Here is a 21,282-nt window from a genome sequence, read left to right on the forward strand (position 1 = left end):
AGCACCTCCCTCAGGAAAGTGGTAAATTGAAATCAGCCAGCAGGCCAAGTACCTTTGCTCTTTCTGTGGTGAAACCAAGATGAAGAGACGAGCTGTGGGGGTCTGGCACTGGCTCCTGTGTGCAAACAGTGGCCAGTGGTGCCTGGACCTACAACACCGCCATCACAGTAAAGTCTGCCATCACAGGACTGAAGGAGTTGCAAGACCAGTTGAAGCTCTGCAATTTGAAACACTGCTAGCTTTTAATAAATGGGTTAATTTATGTAACAAAAACAATGTGCTTCAGACGTGTAAGGTACTTAGAAGGACACCTGATGTGAATGTTAGTCTAAGTTTACTATTACCAACACTACTACAATACTATAACATGTTCTCAGCAGCATTTGAATTAAACACTTATTTATTTTTAGACTTTTACTCTAGAGAGTCAGGACAGGTAGGCTCCCAACTAGAAGGTTTTTAGATGGGACAAAAATTGTTCATCTTCAGAATTTATGTAAATGGAACTTCATCATTACGAGGTGCCAAAAATACAAACATATGCTTTTTTGTTTGTTCTAACTTCCTATCTCTATATATTCTGAAGGTAAATGTGCTGCTGCCACCCAGATGCCAACTGTATGACTTTGAAAAAGTTTTTATTTCTCAGAGTGCTGTTTTTTTTTATTTGTGAAATTGGGGGTAATACCAGTTGTCTCAAGGTCAGAAGTACCTAGCACTGTGCAAAACATGTAGTAAATTCACAACAAATATTCCTCAAGCAAACATTTTATTTAGTTCAGAATATAAGACTTGAAAACAGTCCTTGCCCTTCCAGTGTAGTGGTTAGGGATAAAGTAAAGGAACAAATAGTGTGGCAAAGTCTATGTTAGACAAGGCCACCAGGCTCAAGTGTCACACAGGAGGGCATCTGACCCACACTGGACAGCTGACATCCTGAGCTGAGCCTTGCAGATAGAACAAAGTATTCCAGGCAAGATTCACATATTCTGTGGTCCTTGATATACACCTTTTATTTGATTTGACTTCCTCTTTTTTAGCATTTTCTCCTGTGTAACCACCCATCCTTAAATAAAAGTGGTTACATAAACCTGTAATCGCCTTGCCTTGTCAATGGATTAATACTGAATTTATCACCTTTATATCAGTTGGAAGTAATCCACACAAATCAGTGTCACCTAAAGAAGGGGAGGAAGGAAATTAGCAGACAATTATGAAATAAGAATGCATGGTAATTGAATAGTTGGGTCTAGTGAAATGAGCAAGGACTCTGAAGTCAAACACCCGATTCTGCATACTGGTCCTGCTTCTTTGCAGCTGTATGACCTAAGCAAATTACAGCTTCTTTTAACCTTGGTTTTCTCATCTGTAAAATGCTCAAGCTATTAGGGACTCTGAGGATCTGGAAAAATACGGTAAGTCCCTGACCAGTGATTTGTGCCCAATAAATGATAACTTCCTACAAACTATGTCTTTGTAAAAGCCCTAAGGCAAGAGTGACAGATAAAGCTAATTGTAATCCATTACTTGCTAGTAAGCAACCTCAAGGGCTTGAAAAAGTTTACACGACTTTTATATTTTACTTAACAGTTTAACTAGGGGAAAAGCACAGTAAAAATATGCTCGGATTCATAGTATTATAAATTGTTTTCTAAACACCACCATTTTGCCCCTGCTGGCAAGTACAGGTATACCTGTTTTTATCCTGCTTCGCTTTATTACTCTTCACAGTTGTTGCGGGTTTTTTTTTTCTCCCCTCAAATTGAAGGCCACACCCTGCACCAGAAAGATTACAACTCTCTTTATTGTGATATCCTCTTTTTTTGCGGTGGTCCGGCACCAAGCCGCAAAATCTCCGAGGCATAACTGTAGGAAACAAGGATTACTGAGTGGCACGATGGCAGAACCAAACAGAAGAGGTTTTATATGTATTTAGGGTTTATTGTTTTACTAAAATAAAATGTAAATACTTTCAGCTTTGGGGGTGGATACCAAAAGTAAGCCTCCGAGTTTCAGGGGGAAAGTGGAGAGGGCTGATCATTAACCGGCTCTGTGAAGGTGTATCCAAGGGGCACTGAGGATCCATCTATTCTCTGTGTGCAAAGATGATTAACAATAAAAGAATACCTGTGTACCCACCATCCAGTTTAGAAAACAGGACTCAATCTGCTCTTTCCACTAACCAAGATTATGGTTTTTCGAACATACCGACGACGCCTCGCAACTCGACCGCCAGCGTTGCTCACCAAAGAGCCTTACCAAAGAATCAGCTTCCCAGGAGCGGAGCGGGAGACCGCCCCACCCGACCTCAGTACTCGAATTGCACCTGCCGGACCAAGCTAGAGGGGACTGGGTCACGTGAGGGGGGCGCACTGCCCCATCCGCGGGCTCGGAGGTCACGTGGGCGCACGGTCCCGCCCCGTCGCCCACTCCGCGGCGAGGTGGGGTCTGCCGTTTGCCCCGGAAGTGGCTGTCTTCAGTTGACAGCTGTTGGTAAGGTGGCGGCGGCAGCAGGCTGGGAGCAAGATGGCGCTGCGGCCGGGGACCGGAGCTGGCGGCGGCGGCGGGGCCGCGGGAGCTGGCGCCGGGGCCGCCGGGGGAGGCAGGTGGGTGTGAAGAACCAGACCGGGACCCACCTCGCAGCCGCCAGCTGCGGGTGTTTGGCGGTTACGGCCGTTTTCGCCAGCTCTGACCCCTTTTGCCTTGGACCTGGGGTGCGGGAGTAGGGGCGTCCGGGTACCTAGGCCGAAGGGGGAGGATGGAGCCCGGGTGCCCGGCTCCCGTTTCCCAGGTTCTGGGGCACTGGCTGCTGCGGCCGTGCTGGGAGCGTGCGCACGCCCCAGGGCGGGGAGCAGAGGAGGGGAAGGTGAGGGTCAGCTCAGCTGCGGTGGCATCGGCCTGGGCTGAGTAAAGGAGGAACCCCAGAGCCTCACTTCTCGCCCTGGCTGGCTCTGTAGCGACCAGACAGTTCCTCTCTAGGCGCTTGACCAGGACATTGTAGGGGAGGCTCTGAAAAATCTGGTCACAAAGATGAACAATTGTTTTCAAGATGTGTGTGTGGTACTATTCTTTTCCTTTGTAGATTGGTCTGTCCTTTTCATTTCCTTAACATAGCAGAACCGCAGGAAAATCTTAAGACCTTTCAATGAGTAAATAGAGCTCTTGTAGATGTAACTCTTTAAGGCCTGTTTCCTTATTTTAAAAAAAATTATTGTTAAACAGCCGTTATGTAGCTGTTAGAACAAAGCTTCCAGACATTCACTTAGCCCTTAACCAAATCTACCCTCCGTCTAATTCAGCTGATAATTGCTTGTGGTTCTCGTACCCAGAACGATAAGGAAAATGAACATTTGCAGTTTGTCAAGTTCATCATTTAAGACAGCATTTCACTCTGGAAAGTTTTACACCACTTCTATAATGACCTAGTCTGATTCTGCCTTGTTTTGTTATCCAACACATACTGCCTACACGTTTGGCGATTCATAGCGTTTTATCCAAAGCATTCTAAATTATCTTTGGGAAGCAAAGTGTTAATTTTTTGATATGCAATCATTTAATTTTGGAGTCATGAACACTACAAAATTATTGTCTTTAGGTCCTCACCTCTTGCAGGTACTTAATATGTATGCTAGAGAAAAGAAAACAGCCACTGTTCAATAGACCACCTGTGTGAGCCCTGTTTCTCATTTCCACTACATATCTTTCACTTAGATTTAAAACTTTTCTTTCTTTTGTTGGCTAATTTCCACATGCTCACTAGTTTTTCATGGATACTCAATATAAGTCAGTTGCTGACTGGAGAAGACAAATATGTAATAATTTCTTTGTTTCTTTTGTGTATGTGATGACAGTTTCTAAAATGTTCTTGAGTGGCATTAATTTGATCAAGTATTTGATTAATCATGGCTCCAAGTTCTGGGATAATATAAACTTAAAATAACTTGGTATTCTAAGGCAAGGGTTTTTATTTTTTGTTTTTCTAATGTGTTTTATTTTTATTTTTTACATTTTTGGGTGGGAGGATCTCAGGTGCAGAAAGTTGAGTGGATTATTCACCTTAGTTAATAGTATTTTAACATCATTGATTCATAAGCATTTTTAAAATGCTTAAAAATATGTCCTGAATTGTGATAGAAATGAGAATGATTGATTTTTAAATTTCTTTCCTCTGTAAAATTTGATTATAGTAACATCTGCATTTTAAAACTCTAGAGGATATATGGGAGAAAATGTGGTTAAAATAAGTCTTACCTTGAATAATGTATGGGAAATATTACATGAATGAGTAACTTCTGAGCCTGGGAAGCTGTATGAAGAAAGAATATTGTGGTTTTTAGAGAGTAGTGATGAGGGCTGAGATTATTTTATGAGGTAGCTAATATTATGGTAGCCTAAGAATATATATTTGGCAGGGGGGAGAAAAACCTGGTCATCTCTCTCAGCTTTAATAGAGAAAATCCGTGAACTATAACTTACCATATTTCTTAGATACTTGTCTCTGTTCTAAGAGACTAAGCAAAAAGTGATGGCATTTTCCAAGTTTATTAATATTAGCCTACTTTTGATTAGTATCCTGAATGGGGTACTTGAGAATAAATGGTAGAGTTGTATAAAGGGCAGAATTTACCCAAGAGATAAGAAGTATACATTTTTTTAAGTCAAATACTACGTAGAAAGAATTGCAGGGTCTTGAGTAATCTCTATCCTTCTAGGGATATCATTTATAAGCTTGTCAGTATTTTTCCTGCTCCTTTATAAGTTCCTTAAGGGCTTGCTCATCTTTTCATCATTCACTGTTTGTAGCACATTTTGGCACCTAGAAAAGTCATTCTGTAAATATTTGTAGATTCAAGCTACGTTGAAGGCAAAGAAGAAGCAGTATTTCAGCTGAGCCTCATTTGTAGGAGAAGGTCAAGAGATGGTCATAAAGGTGGGAATGACTAGTGAACAAGAAAGTTATGCTAACCTGAAGCCGTCCTTGAATATAAACCAAGGAGGTTCAGTTAAAGAGGGATTCAGTGCATAGCTTTAACCTTAGGAGTGGTTATCAAGTGGTCCTTTAGGAAGTTGCACCTCACCTGTGCTGTATGAGATCCATTAGGAAGTCTCATAGGAGTCCAGGCCTGACAAGTGAAGGCTGATCTAGGTTAGTAGCAAAGGTAACTGCAGATGGAGAGTGAGTGAAGTAGGCAAGAAGAATGAATGTACAGGTAGAGCCCACAGTTCTGCTTTCACACTACACATCAGTGACAAATAGTTGAAATCAAATTGTTGGTTCTCTTGGTGCCAAGTTTTTTTGCCAGACTTTTCTGCCTTATCTTGTCTAACCAGTCTTTAAGCATGTCAACATTAGTTGTCTAAACATTTCAGAGAGTCATATGAGTGATACATAGGTCACTAAGTAGTTTGGGTTGCTAAATCATTACTGGAGTAAGTCATGTTCATCAGTGATGTTCTTAATTTAGTTATTTTATTTTATTTTTAAGATTTTATTTATTTATCTTTAGAGGGGAAGGGAGGGAGATAGATATCAATGTATGGTTGCCTCTCGCGGGTCCCTTGCTGGGAACTGGCCTGCAACCCAGGCATGTGCCCTGACTGGGAATTGAACCATGATCCTCTGGTTCACAGGCCTGCGCTCAGTCCACTGAGCTACACCAGCCAGGGCTCTTAATTTAGTTTTTATTTGTTTGTTTTCTAAGTTACCTTTATACATCCATTCTTGTCTATTAGGTTGTCTAAGCTGGGACCTTGGGAAACTTGCAATTCTGTGCCCTCATTTGACAGAGGGGCAACAGGACGGTGTGGAGAAGGGGGTTGCATACAGTGTCACAGTCACTTTATGGCAGAGCCAGAGTTTCCAGGTTTTACTTAACCACTAAGCCGTACTGGTCATTGTAATTTTTGAGACTGATTTTGACAAGTCTGGACAGGTTGATTACTTAACTGTATTGCTCCTAAATTATAAATCTCAGTATGTGAGTAACTTTTTAAAAAATTGAGAACTTCTGAATTTCAACTTGAAGTTTAAACATTTTATCCAGTTAACACATTATTTACCATATTTCCTTCTTCCTGAAATGTGGTTCTTCTTCAGTTATAATCAACTCCCTTAGTTGCTGGTGACTGTTCCCTTTTCAGCTGTCACTGTGAGAATTCTCCAAGGTTGTCCTTTGTTGCCTTATTACTGTACAAGCACATTCCCTTGGCTATTTCATCTACAATTAGAGCTCAATTTTTTTTTTAATTTAAAAGAGCCTAGCTAGATTGACCTAGACCCTTCTCCTAAGCTTGAGTTACCTTTCTAATTGCCTGCTGAATTGCTCCACATGGACACACTGCGACCATCTTTCTTTCCAGACCGACTCACATTGGCTTCCTGTCTCCAGTCAACAGCATCAGCACCCTCGCAGCTGCTCCGGCTCAAAATCTTAGCGTCATGTTCTGCTCTTTCTGCTTTTTCACTCCTGTTCCCCATGCTGGCAGTTGTGCAGTCCTGTTAATTCATCCTTTTAATCACTTTCACCTCTTTTTTGCCATTGCCACTACTCTGTTTATGGCCCTTTACATTTCTTTTAAGATTAGGGGTCATCTTCTCTGCCATACCCTGTTACCAGGGAAACCTAAAGCACATTTATGATTATTAGGGAAATGCAGGTGCAGATCACAATGAGATACTACTTCATGCCCTTTAGGATGATTGTCATTAAAAAAGCAGAAAATAACAGCCGTTAGTGAGGATGTAAAGGAATTAGAACCGCCATGCGTTGCTGGTAGGAGAATGTAAAGTGGTGCAGCTGCTATGGAAAGTTTGGTAGTTTCTCAAAAACACATATAAAATGACTATGTGATCCTGAACTTCCACCACTAGGTATATCCCCCCCCAAAAAAAAAAATTGAAAGAGGCAACTCAGACAGATACGTCTATGCCAAATGCTCATAGCAGCATTGTTCACAACAGCCAAAAGGTGGAAACAGCCCGAGTGTACATCAACAGATGAATGGGTAAACAAATGTGGTGTGTCCCTATATGGAGTATTATTCAGCCATAAAAAGGAATGCAGTTCTTATACATGCTACAACATAGATGAACCTTGAAAACATGCTAAGTGAAATAAGCCAGATACAAAGGACAAGTTTTGTATGATTCCACTTAATATGTACTTGCTAGAGTAGGTAAGGTCGTAGAGATAAAAAGTAAAATAGTGGCTTCTAGGAGTTGGGGGGAGGATTAGACCCATTAGACTGTGGGTACACAGTTTCTATTTGGGGTGATGAAAATGTCCTGGAATGGATCATGGTGTGTTTTACAACATTGAGAATGCATGTACCCAATGCCACTGAACCGTATACTTAAAAATGGTTACAATGCTAAATTTTATGTGTATTTTACCACATTTAAAATTCTCAGACTTTATATAATATTCAACATAAACATTTTAAAGGCCTTCTATAGTCTGTTTACTTTTCTAATTCTGTATTTTATACCATATTTTGCCATGTATAATGTGCTCCCATGTATGGTGCACACCCACATTTTTGGCTCAAACTTTTAGGAAAAAATGTTTCACTTTCTTTTTTTACTGAATTAATTAATTAATATTTAAAAACAAAACCGATGATGATATTCCAGGGTATTATCTTGCATATGGATACCATTATTGTTTTCTCCAGAGTTACACTTTTAATGCACAAGCATAAATAAAAGAATTTAAAACATTTACATAGATAGGGAATCAGTACTACCCATGTATAATGTGCATCCTTATTTTTCCCTCAGAAATTTGGGTAAAAAAAAAGCGCATTATATACAACAAAATACGGTACTTAATTAACCCTAAGTCTTATCTTTGGTCTCAGAGCTTTTTTTGCTCAAGCTATATAGTGTGCCTCCCTAAGATGCAGGTCAAAAGATACTTCCACAAAACTTCCCAAGATATAACCCATGAAAGTAAGTCTTTTTCTCCTCATCTCTGTTAGTATTTTGGACCTCTCACAGCACTCAGCACCTTCTGTCTTATGGTAAAGTTATTTGCCTGCACCCGTGTCTCCAACAGGACTGTGAGTTAATTCACTACTTTCATGTGGTAGGCGCTCAGTGTTCACTGAACTGAATCGAATCCAAATCCCCTCATTTTAGGGATGGGGACGTGGGAATCCAGGGAAGTCACACAGTGACAGCACCGGGACTAGCTTCAAGGCCTCTGTCTTCTAGTTCAAAAATCTTCCTCCTGCATTACCAGGCTGCCTGTCATGACGCCTGTGGATTTTCACTCTCTGTTGGTAGTGGATGACTGAATGTTGTGCTGCAGAATACACGCCAGGGCCTATCTACATTTTTTTCATTTATTTAGAAAATGGCCTGTTTTACTTGAAATCTTTGTACATATGAAGATCCCAATGTATTTTTGTTCTGCTTTCAGCTTCATGTTTCCAGTTGCAGGTGGAATAAGACCCCCTCAAGGTAAGTGAAAGGTTAAGTTTATGTTTCATTATTATGTTTCCGACTTGGAGATTAGGTGGGTAAAGAGATTTTATTGTGCCAAATAGAGTAAAATCTCCCTGTGGTCTTGAATGTATATGATAGCTTCTCTTAAAATGTCTCAAAAATTATGTAATTTGAGGAATAATAAGAATCATTTCTCATTTCTCCCAAACTTATTTAAACATTGTATTTATAGCCCTGACTGGTGTGGCTCAGTGGGTTGAGCATTGTCCCTCAAACTGAAAGGTCACTGGTTCAATTCCCAGTCAGGGCACATACCTGGGTTGCAGACCAGGTCCCCAGCTGGGGGCATGGGAGAGGCAATGATTGATGTTTCTCTAACACATTGATATTTCTCTCCCTCCCTCTCTAAATAAAATCTTTTTTTTTTAAGATTGGCCCAATTGTTGTTTAATCAAGTAATTCAATAAATTTGCAAGGTAACAAGATAGTATTTAAAATTCTTTTCCAGTTTTTAATATTTTATGAACGTGTGTTTCCCTTTTTTAGTAATTTTTATTGCATTTTTCTATTACAGTTTAGCCCTCTTATAGTCCTCTCCCCCCTGCAATCATCACACTGTTGTCCGTGTCCATGAGTCCTTTTTCTTCAGTCCCTCCATTCCCTAACTTCCCCTCCACCCTGATAGTTGTCATCTTGCTCTCTATGAGTCTGTCTCTATTTTGCATGTTAGTTCAGTTTGTTCTTTAGATTCCAGATACAAGCGAAATCATACGGTATTTGTTTTTCTCTGATTGGCTTATTTCACTTAGCATGATGTTCTCTAGATCCATCCATGCTGTCACAAAGGGTAAATTTTCTTCTTTTTTATAGCTGGGTAGTATTCCATTGTGTAAATGTCCCATAGTTGTTTTATCCACTCATGTACTGATGGACACTTGGGTTGCTTCTATATCTTGGTGCAATGAACATAGGGGCGCTTATGTTCTTTCAAATTAGTGTTTGGGGTTTTTCTGGATATATTCCCAAAGGAAAAAATATATATAACGGTGGGATCTCTGGGTTAAAATGCAGATCTCTTTTTAATGTTTTGAGGTATCTCCATACTGCTTTCCACAGTGGCTGCACCGGTCCGCATTCCCAGCAGCAGTGCACAAGGTTCCCCTTTCTCCACGTCCTCACCAGCACTTGTTTGTTGGTTTATTGATGGTGGCCATTCTGACAGGTGTGAGGTGGTATCTCATTGTGGTTTTAATTTGCATTTCTCTGATGATTAGTGATGTTGAGCATCTTTTCATATGTCTATTGGCCATCTTTGTGTCCTCTCAGGTCCTTTGCCCATTTTTTAATTAGATTGTTTTGGGGTTTTTGGTGTTGAGTTTTATATATTATTTATAAATTTTGGATATTAACCCCTTATCAGATGTATTGGTGAATATGTTCTCCCATTTTGTGGATTGTCTTTTTATTTTGTTGATGGTCTCCTTTGCTCTGCAAAAACTTTTTAGTTTAATGTAGTCCCATTTGTTTATTTTTCCTTTTTGTTTCCCTTGCCTGGGGAGATATGTCAGATAAAATATTGTTACTAGCAGTGATTGAGATTTTACTACCTTTGTTTTCTCTCAAAAAAACAACATGTTATTGACAGATTGTTAACAGTCGACAGAGATGGAGATTTTGAGAACAAGAGAATTAAAGAATTCTCCAAATGACATCTTTTTCCTTCTATCTAGTCCCTTTCTAGACCAGCGATTTTCAATCTTTTTCATCTCATGGCACACATAAACTGATTACTAAAATCTGCAGCACACCACAAGATACATTTTTCTCTGCTCTAACAGAAAATAGTTATAATTCTGACTTATTCACACTGGATAGCTATTGTTGTGTTGGCTGTTGTCATTTTCTGGTTTGACAATCTAAGGAAAAAAGAGGTCAATGCCCCTGACTAAAGGTACTGCATATTTTGAACATTCTTGCAGCACCAGTTGAAAATTGCTGCCCCAAATGGTTAGCTCCACTGGGCAGGGTATGTGTCTGTCTTGTGCCCATTAGCATATTCAGCAGTTTTATACTACCATATTTTCTCTTTATAAATTTGGTCTTATTATAATACATGGTTAGAGGTTACATATTCTGATTGCATTTTAACTATTTTTAGTCTCAGTTTTATTCCTAGCAATTTCTCTCTCTCCTCTCCTGGTTGTAGACAAGGGACCACCAATATCAATTCTGGCTTTCACTTCTAGGAAACAGCAGTGAAGGACAGCCGTGCCACCGGGACACAGCAGGGAAGGGAGCAGATGTCTGCCCTTCCCCTCTTCCTTCTTACTTTTCTCTTTCCACTGCGCCCTCTTTCTCTCCACACACCAGGCTGCTTCTGAAAACTGGCCCTTCTCACAATGCCAGTGTTGACTGCTTATGGTAGACTTGCTAGAGAAACAGACTCCGAGGTCACTGTTAGAGATGAACGATAAAGAGCTGCTCAGTAGCAAGTGGTCAGTGGCTTATACCGTTTTCCATTAATAATCAGTGATGGAGGTTGAGTTTCAGGTAAATTTTTCCAAGGATCAGTTGTATTCTTTGCATTGCGCTCTCATTTATGCATTATTTAAACTATCTGTAATTTGATATGTCCCAGATTTAGATCAAATGGTTTAAGATCTTTTTTTTCGAGATTTATTTATTTTTTTTAATAATTTTTTTTTAGATTTTATTTATTTATCTTTAGAGGGGAAGGAGAGAGGGAGAGAAACATCAATGTATGGTTGCCTCTAGTGCATCCCCTGCAGGGAACTGGCCTGCAGGGAACCCGCCTGCAACCCAGGCATGTGCCCTGACTGGGAATCGAACCGTGATCCTCTGGTTCACAGGCCCATGCTCAATCCACTGAGCTACACCAGCCAGGTATTTATCTATTTTGAGACAGAGGAAGGGAGGGAGATAGAAGGAGAGAAACTTCAATGTGTGAGAGAAACATCAATTGGTTCGCCTCTCACATGCCCCCAACCAGGGACCTAGCCCACAACCCAGGCATGTGCTCTGACTGGGAATCGAACTGGTAACCTTTCAGTTTGTGAGACAATGCCCAGCCCACTGAGCTACACCAGTCGAGGCAAGATCTTTTGTTCTTTAAGAAGGCATTACAATTATGTGTTCATTATCATGGTTTGTATTTCATTTTTATAAACTTTAAAGTAAAAATGTATATATGGAGCAAAGGGACAGGACAAGAAGAGGTCCCAAAAGATTCCCTGATATTTTTTTCTGGAATTTGGATCTGTTTTCGACATTTTCTTCTTTTTACAGAGTATGTTAGAGTGAACTTCTTGATAATTTGAAGGCTTTAAATTATGCATGGATTATTTCTGAAAGCATATGCAAGAAACTGACAGCAGAAGTAGCCATAAGATCATGAGTAGGTAAACAGGAGAAAGGAGAGAAATGAGACTTATTTTTCACTTTGCACACCTTCATACCTTTATTTTTTCCTTTATACCTTTAAAAGTCATACCAAATACCTTAGTTATCCATTCAAGAATTAAATAAAATTAGTTAAAATGAAACTTTACATCCAAAGGAATAATAAGAAAAATATCTTACTATGGTTTTATCCAGCCTGTGCATTCTAATTCTCCATGACACCTTAAGGCCTTTGCATTTGATGTTCCTTTTTCTGGAATACTCTTTTCACATATCCACATGGCTTTCTCCCTTACTTTTTTCAAGTCTTTGCTTAAATGTCACCCTATTGGTAAACCCTTTTCTGACTATGAAACAGAGCCAGTCTTTTCCCTAACTCTCCCTTCCTCCTCACCCTGCTTTATTTGTTGCCCTGCCTTTTATCACCACCTGGCATGTACTTATTTTTATTATTTATTTCCTCCATTGGCAGTGTATGTTCCATGAGGGCAAAGACCTGGTTTTGTTCATTGCTGTGTCCTTAGAATGGTGCCTGACATGGGGTAGGCCCTCAAATACTTCAATACATAATCGAATGAATAAATGAATAGCTTGCCACTAATACATGTTACCTACAAAAGTGGATGTTCATGCTCCTGAAATTAAACTATGTATAAATAACCCTGAAGGTTCATAGAACACACAAGATAAACATGGTATGCTCTGCCTTTAACTTTTCAAATCAAAATTTGATTAAAAGTTTCTTACAGTAGAACCAACATGGGTGTAATATGTGATAAAATGCAAAATTAGATTGAAATTTGTGTTCAGGGTATGTAGGGATTTTGTTCTGTTCACTGTTGTGTACCGAGTATCTAGAACTGTGTCTAAAACGTGGTAGGGGTTTAGTATTTATTAAATACCAGAGGGATATGTCTTTATTCTCCACTGCTCTTGGGAGTGCTTCATTGGAAAAGCTTGGGAGATACTGTACTCTAAGCCATGTTTTCATGATAGTTTTCTTACCATTGCATTATATATTTCACATCCCTGTGGTAAAAGAGAAGAGGAGTATAATTTCTTCAAGCATCTTAGGTATTAAATAGTTTTATGGATTAGAAACCAAGGAACAGCAGTTAAGCAGGTTGCTCAAGGTCCCAAAACTAGTAAGTGACGGTTCAGTTGTCATCTCTTAACCACTATTGCATTAGTTACATGCTGCTACATAAAAAATTAACCAAAAACTTTAAAATTTTTATTGTTTTATCCTGTATTTGGAGTTAGGTATATGGGAGTGGCTTCACTGGGCGGTTTCGGTACAGGACTCAAGTGATTGCAGTAGAGATGTTAGCTAGGGCTGTAGGTGTCTAAAGGTTGATTGGGGCTGGAAGATCTGTTTCCAAGATGGCTCGCTCACAGAGGTGGCAGATCTGTGCTGCCTTTTGGCAAGAGGTTTCAGTTCCTGGCCACGTGGATTCTCCATGGGACTTGCTTGAACGTTCTCATAAGGAAGCAGTGGTTTTCCCTAGAGGAGGTGATCTAACAGTCCAAGGAGGAAGCTGCAGTGATTTTGGTGAACGAAACTGTCATTTCCACAATATTTTATTTGTAATCATGGGCAGCCCTTTTCAGGGTGGGAGAGAATGACGTGGTAAGTATGCACAAAAATTCTGTGAAAAAAGTGTTATTATCTTCCTTTCACAGATGAAGTTTTATAAGTTGGCCAAGATCACATAGCTAAGTATGATGGAGTTGGAATTCACACTTAAGTCTGTCTCACTCCAGAGCCTTTGCTTTTTCCACTAACTCTGCCATCTCCCAAGTGAAAAGTCCTTCGGGTACTTAGAATTTTAAGAAAATACACTTTAGAACACATCGACTTTAATACTACCTTTATGTTTTTCAGCAGGTCTGATGCCCATGCAGCAACAAGGATTTCCTATGGTCTCTGTCATGCAGCCTAATATGCCAGGCATGATAGGAATGAATTACAGCTCTCAAATGTCCCAAGGACCTATTGCTATGCAGGTACTTGCCTCTTTAGCTGATTGTATACAAAGTTATTGATTATTGTTAGTTGTCTATATACTAACAGCTACATGTCAGGACTTTAATGTTGTATTTAGAAATCAGTGCGGTCTACATCTTAGGTGGGTTCCTTCAAAATAAAATGAAGATATGTTCATAAAAGAGAGAAAAAATAAAAGGTCAATCATTTGAAGAAAATCTGGTGACTTCTCTGTGACTTCTGGCTTAGAAGGATTTTAGATTGATAACTTGGAAAACCCAGGGACCTGATGGCATGAAGTCGCATTGTTAGAAGTAGCAGCACAGCTTTCGTGGAAGGAACAGCATCATTGTTCAGAAGGCTGAGAGCCTTCTTTAAGTTATTAAAGTTATCTAAACCCCGTAAGAACTTTTTAAAGAGATGGTATTGCCGTTTTTCTGATGAGGAAACTGAAGGCTTGTGAGGATGCTCACAGCATAGTCAGCCAACTGTTGAACCTAAGTCTTTAGTCCGCTTATGCTTAACCATATTACACACTGAATTCTCTCAAGTCATTAGGGAGCAGGTAGGTTAAAGCAGTGCAATGTCACAACTGGATCTGGATTTCAGAAAGATCATTCTGACTGCTGATTGGAGAATGACTGGAGGCAAAGGAGCAAAAGTGGATATAAGAATCATTAAAGGACTGATGTAGTGAGAGCCGCTGAGATGTTGGCTTCAATTAGGGTGGTAGCAGATGGATGGAGACATGGATGTTTTGAGAACCACTTAACAATAAAATCAGTTGGACTTGCTGAGTGTTTGGATGTGGAAAATAAAGGAGATGGTATCAAATTGATTCCTCATTTTCCACATGAGCAACTGGGGTATCAGTTACTGATAAAAGAAACAGATGGTTTGCTGGTACATATTGTTGACTTTGGAGGACACATGAAACTTCAAGTGGGCCTGTCCAGAGACAGCTTAAAAAGTAAACTCTGGTCATTTTTCACTCTGGGTTGAAAATGAAAGATTTGAGAGTCATATACACATAGAAGGTAGTTGATGCTATAGAGTGAATAGGAACATTTAAGAATACTATAGATGGGCCCTGGCTGATGTGGATCAGTGGATTGAGTGTCAGCCTGTGAACTGAAAGGTCTCCAGTTTAATTCCCAGTCAGGGCACATGCCTGGGTTGTGGGCCAAGTCCCCAGTTGGGGGCATGTGAAAGGCAACCACACACTGATGTTTCTGTCCCTCTCTTTCTCCCTTCCCCTCTGTAAAAATAAATAAATAAAATATTCAAAAACAAAAAGAATACTATAGATGGAAAAAAATAGTCTAGGAAAGAGCCTTCAGCATCTCAACCTGTAAATAAGAGAGTGAGACAAATGCCACGTGATTTCACTTATATGTGGAATTTAAAGAACAAAATAAATGAAAAAAAACAGAATTGGAACAGACTCATAGATATAGTGAATGGACTGATGGTTCCCAGAAGGGAAGGAATTGGGGGACTGGGTGAAAAAGGTGAAGGGATTGAAAAGTACAAATCGGTAGTTACAGAATAGTCTTGAGTGTCTAAAGTAAAGCATAGGAAATATAGTCAACATTGTAATAACCATATATGGTACCAAGTGAGTACTAAAAATATCAGGGGAAACACTTCGTAAAGTATATGCTTGTCTAACTACTATGATATATACCTGACACTAATACAAAGTAATATTGAATATAAATTATAATTGAAAAATAAAATTTAAGCCCTGGCTGGTGTAGCTGAGTGGATTGAGTGCTAGCCTGTGAACCAAAGGGTCATTGGTTTGATTCCTAGTCTAGGGCACATGCCTAGGTTATGGGCCACACCCTCAGTGGGGACATGTGAGAGGCAACCACACACTGATGTTTCTCCTTCTCTTTCTCCCTCCCTTCCCCTCTCTGAAAATAAGTAAAGTCTTAAAAAAATAAAAATTAAATTAAAGAAATAGTGTATGGCAACAAATGAAAACAAAATGTTAAATGTGAACTATAATTCAAAAATAAATTTTAAAATAAGTTAGTCTTAAGTGAATGAGTTGCCAACACAAGAGATTGAAGAGAAGCATAGCCACAGAAGTGGGGAGGTGAATTAAAGAACAAAACATGGGTTTTTGGTAGCAGACCCAAGTTCAAATCCCAGCTTTGTCACTTACCTATAAAACAGAGAAGAAATAATACCTTGGCGGTATGGTTGTAGAAAGGATTGAAGGAATTATATAGCACTTAGCATTTTGGTGCACAGGATGATGCTCCAACCGACTGAGCCACCCGGCCAGGGCAGCATTTTCTTCCTTTTTAGGACTGAATAGTAGTCCGTCGTATATATGTACCCACACTGCTTATTCATTCATAGATTGGTGGACACGTGGGTTGCTTTCCTGTTTTAGCTACTGTGAATAACGCTGCTATGAACACGGCTATACACATGTCTCTCTGAGACTCTGCTTTCAGTTCTTTGGGGTGTATACCCAGAAGTGGAATTGCTGGGTCATGTGGTAATTCTGTTTTGAATTTTTAAAAAATATTTTATTTATTTAATTTTAGAGAGAGGGGAAGGGAAAGAGAAAGAGTGGGAGAGAAACATCTGTGGTTGCCTCTCATGCGTCCCTTACTGGGAACCTGGCCTGCAACCCAGTAATGTGCCCTGACTGGGAATCGAACCAGTGACCCTTTGCTTCACAGGCCCGTGCTCAATCCACTGGGCTACACCAGCCAGGGCTATTTTTAATTTTTTGAGGAACCTCCATGCTGTTTTTCCATAGTAGCTGTACCATTTTACATTCTCACCAACAGTGCAAAGAAGTTCCAATTTCTCCAAATACTTGTCAACCTTGTTGGTTTCTGGGTTGTTGTTTTTTTATAGTAGCGATCCTAATTGGTGTGAGGTGGTATCTCAGAGGGGGAATACAGTGGAAGTAAACCTGTTTACACATGGACTTGAAGTTGACTTCCTGTCATTTGATGGCCCAGGGAAACAGGTCTTGAATTTGGATTAAAGTGTTCCAATTTTGCAGTGTCTCCTGGCATAAATTTCATTAGGTATCTAACAGAATCCTCTCCAGAGAATATACTATTCCTTTAGCATAAATATGTTCCTACAAATAAATCTCTAAACGCAGTGTTCAATGCACAAAAACACAGAAACAGAACAGCAAGGATGGGGACCAACAGACATGTAGACAACAGAAACAACAACTGCAAAATCACATCAGTTATGGAAATAGCAGACAAGACTATGGCACAACTATATTTTCTGTGGTCTAAGAAATACAAGCTGAATTATAAAATTTTGGCAGGGAACATGAAATTAGAAATAAATGACAGCAGATTTGAGTAAATAAATAGAAATTTCACAATTAAAAAGTGTTAATCAAAAGAACTCTGGATGAGTTTAACAGCAGATTAGAAATGGCTGAAGGAAAAAATTAGTGACCTGAAGACTGGTTAGCAGAAATATCTAAAATACAGTCTGACAAAATGGAAAGGTAGAAAGTATGTGGGATTTTAAATCTACAGTGAGAAGGTTTAACATATTTAGTTGGAGTCTTTGAAAGCAAGAAAGGGTAATGGCTGAGAAGTTTCCAGGACTATTGAAAGACATATTGATACACAGATTCAGATAGCCTAATAAATTCAACCAAGATTGTATTAGTTATTTAATGCTGCATTAATAAATTGCCCTGAAATTTAGTGCTTCAAACAGCAATAAACACCTCTCAGTTTCTGTGGGCCAGAAATTGGAGAGTAGCTGTAGCTGGGTGTTTCTGGCCTGGAATCTCATGAGGTTTTTAGTCAAGCAGTTGGCTGGGCTGCATTCAGTAAAAGCTTTACTGGGGCTGGAGGATCTGCTTCCAAGACGTCCCACTCAGTGGCTGGCAGCTCAGTGCGGGCTGTTGGCAGGAGGCTCAGATGGACTTCTAGTTCCACGTGGACCTCTCCAGAGTGCGTGATTCAAGAGAGGAAGGTGGAAGCTACAGTATCTTTTATAACCCAGCCACCCTTGATCATGTCCCCCAACACCAGGACTGTACTGGGACTATGGCACAAGGATACGAGTACCAGGCAGTGAGAATAAGTAAATATAAATCCTCATCTCCCGGCACACAGAGAAACTGCAGGAACCAAAGACAGAGAAAATCTCAAAAGCAGCCAAAGGGGAAAAAATGAAAGCCAAAAGGCATTGGGATGATGTTTTCAATGTACTGACTGAAAATAACTGCAACCTTTAAGAGTGAAGGTAAAGCCATTTTTCCAGGAAAAAACGGAATGACTTTCAATAAATGAAATTCTACATAAAGTAAGAACAGAAGGACCTTAGGCAAAAGAAGAAATGATCTCAGATGGAAAATCAGATGCAGGAAAAACACGAAGAATAAAGGAAGAGATACATATGTGGTGAATCTAAATGTTTATAGTCTCTGTAAAAATAATGTCTTTATGAATTTTAAAAATATTCAGAGAATTAAAATACATATAATAGTATGTAACTTGGGGGGCTAGTAAATGGAATTAGTGTTTTAAGATCATTGGAATCTGTGAAATAAAGATACTAACATTAGACTTTGGTGAGTTAAGAATGTGTGCTGTAATTTCAAGGGTAACCTTAATAGCTTACCCTAACCAAATACTGGTTACCAAGTAACCAGTACTTAATACTTCATAACCAAGTAAAGGTGAAAAAAGAATGGGAAAAAAATAACCAATCCAAAAAAAATACAAGAAGAAAAAGTGGGACAAATTATAAAATAAGGTAGTTTTGAACCCAAATATATCAGTAATTTTGTTAATGTTAATGGTCTAGAGGATTCATTTAAAAAGACAAAATTCAAGCCCTAGCCTGACAGCTTAGGTTGGTTAGAGTATTTCCTGATATGCCAAGGTTGCGGGTTCAATCCCCGGTTGGGGCACATATGAAAATCAGCCAGTGAATCCATAAATAAGTGCAACAACAAATCGATGTTTCTCTCTCTCTCCCCCTCCCTTTCAAATCAGTGAACTAAAAATAAAAATAATAATAATAATAATAAATACAAAAGGCAATATTATATTTAATGCTTGGAAGGGATACATTCAAAACATAAGGATACAGGAAACTTTAAAGGAGTAAAAAAATAGGTAAATACTAAAAACAACCCCAAAAAGTGATAGCTAAAGGAAAACCAGACAAAAATATACTTTAAGGCAAAAATTCTTAAAAGCCTGGCAGTGAAGGTGTCTTTCATCATGATAAGAGGTTAAATTCACCGGAAAGATGTAACAGTTTCACATTCGTATGCACCAAGTAACTTGGCCTTAAAATAGGTCAAGATAGAAACTGACAGAATGACAAGGAAAAAGACAAATCCACAAACTGTAAAGTCATAGGTTTAAATTCTTACCAAGGTTGACTAGTGGATAATAGTACACTGTTCCCCCACCCCTAAATTGCAAAATATACTTTCTTTTTAAGAAAACAGAATATTTATTAAAAATGAACCATATACTGGCCTGTAGCAATTCTCAAGAAACTTCAAAGGATTGAAATTCTGTATAGTAGTCCTCATAAGGCAGGCCTACATTGGGGGTCTGTTTGAGATTTATGGTCAAGAATTTGAAGTGAGTCCTCAAGGTTTTTCTCTTCAGTGAGGTTCAGTGGCTTGGGTATTAGGATCAGAGAAGGAGATTAATGGACTCTAACCAGGGGGGAGGTTTCCCAGGAGACCATACCAAAGAAGCAAGAGGTAAAGGAGTTAAAGAGCTTACAAGGGCATTTAATATTGAACTCTGGAGTCTACGCTGGGCAGGAAGAGAAGTGAGGTCATGAAGATGATGGGCAACAGGAAAGTGGGTGAGATTAATGGACGGGAGGCATTAATGAGACAGGAGGATTGCTGGGGTGTGTGAGCTGGAAGGACAGGAGGTGGTGGTCGAGTGTGGGCATGCTTATCAGGATGATACGTGTCTGGGTGAACAGAACAGTCACACTGACCCAGCACACACAAGATTAACACTGTAGACACTTCTCTTCAAACACCATTTTAAATATTGGCATTTTGGAACTATATGTCAAATCAACAAGAGTATGTGAAACACTAGGAGTCGTTATCTTCACCACCTTTCTAGTTCCCTTATACATGGGAGAAGGATGAGATTTTCAGTTTTTGTAATTCCCAAATAGTTGCTTCATTTAGAGTGAGTTAACACCTTAAAAAAAAAGCAAATCTGCTGGTTTATCACTTTGTTGTCATTAAATCTGTGTGCTCATGTGACTTCTGTCACATCAGAACCAATATTTCATGAGTGTCACCTTTGGCTCTAGAACTTACCTTGTTTAGCACAGGGGTGGGCTTATCCCAGCACATACAACTCTTGAAGTTATTTGAAAATTCAGCTGGAGGGCCAAACATAACTTATAAACCAATGTACTGATATTTTAAGAACATTTTACATGTATGAGTAAAGTCAACTGCCATCTTTGAGCATTACCACATTTTAAAATAGGGCTGCATATTTGTAAATGAAGTGTTTAAAAAGGATCTATATTTTTCTTTTTTTAATTAAAAGTAATTTATATTTCCCCCCAAAATTATGTTGGGATGCTTAAAAGCCAGACTTTGGAGATGGTGAAGTAACTGGGGCTGATGGTCAAGTTGGAACGGTATGTTGGACATGGCTGTTGTGAGGAGGTGAGAGACCCAAAAGGCCACAGTGTTAGATGAACCATTCACGTGATTATTGGTATCACGAAGTCACCGAGTGCAGCGTAGGAGTGGAATGGAAGATAGCAAGGTTCTGAAGACTTCAACTGAAGCATGAGGTAGTTTGAGGATTGTAGATGACATAGGATAGTAAATGATGAAATTTGATAGCAAGAAATTAAAATGTATTCAAGTCTTTGAAGGAGGACAGAGGAGAAAAGGTTTGTAAGCAGTAAGAGTGTGGGAGAGCAGCAGTAATCTCCAAATGAGAGGGCTTCCAGGGACAGCCAGGTTTTCAGTTAGGGAGGGGGGAGCTTCTAAGGAGGAGGTTAAGGAGTAGAAGAATTTTCACTCAGTAAAAATTAAACTTCCATTATCATTGATATATCATTTATTATTTTTAAAGGTTAGTAACTTTTTAAAAAAGATTTTATTTCTTTTTAGAGAGAGGGGAAGGAAGGGAGAGAGGGAGAGAAACTTCGATGTGCGAGGGAAGGATTGATTGGTTCATCTGCCCCCTCTCACCTGCCCCCAACTGGTGTTCTGGCCCACAATCCAGGCATGTGCCCTGACCTGGAATTGAACTGATGACTTTTTGGTTTGCTGGATCACCTTCAACCCACTGAACCAGTCAGGGCTGAAGTATCATTTATTATTGACTAAATATAGTTTATTTACAGTAAGAATTTGGATATTAGACTTGTGATAATGAATGTCAAAATATTCATT

The 21,282-nt window shown here is 39.4% G+C and overlaps 1 protein-coding gene across 16 annotated transcripts in view; it reads left to right on the forward strand.

The window, feature by feature from the left end:
* Nucleotides 1-2,467: 2,467 nt before the first annotated feature.
* SYNRG (synergin gamma) overlaps nucleotides 2,468-21,282 on the forward strand; it is a 74,614-nt gene continuing 55,799 nt past the window's right edge. For 7 of the 16 annotated variants that reach the window (XM_037163591.2, XM_053654853.1, XM_053654849.1 and 4 more), the window contains exons 1-3: nucleotides 2,469-2,606; nucleotides 8,424-8,464; nucleotides 13,755-13,876. In XM_037163591.2, coding sequence (XP_037019486.2) covers nucleotides 2,527-2,606; nucleotides 8,424-8,464; nucleotides 13,755-13,876 — 243 coding nt within the window. In that variant the 5' untranslated portion in view covers nucleotides 2,469-2,526. Of the gene's footprint in view, nucleotides 2,607-8,423; nucleotides 8,465-9,637; nucleotides 9,672-13,754; nucleotides 13,877-21,282 lie in introns of those variants that run through there. The other 9 variants (XM_053654823.1, XM_053654833.1, XM_037163589.2 and 6 more) reach the window with 4 other exon arrangements.

Source organism: Artibeus jamaicensis, unplaced genomic scaffold (genome assembly GCF_021234435.1).
Source record: "Artibeus jamaicensis isolate MK-2021 breed Jamaican fruit bat unplaced genomic scaffold, CSHL_Jam_final contig_1998, whole genome shotgun sequence".
Classification (NCBI taxonomy): domain Eukaryota; kingdom Metazoa; phylum Chordata; class Mammalia; order Chiroptera; family Phyllostomidae; genus Artibeus; species Artibeus jamaicensis.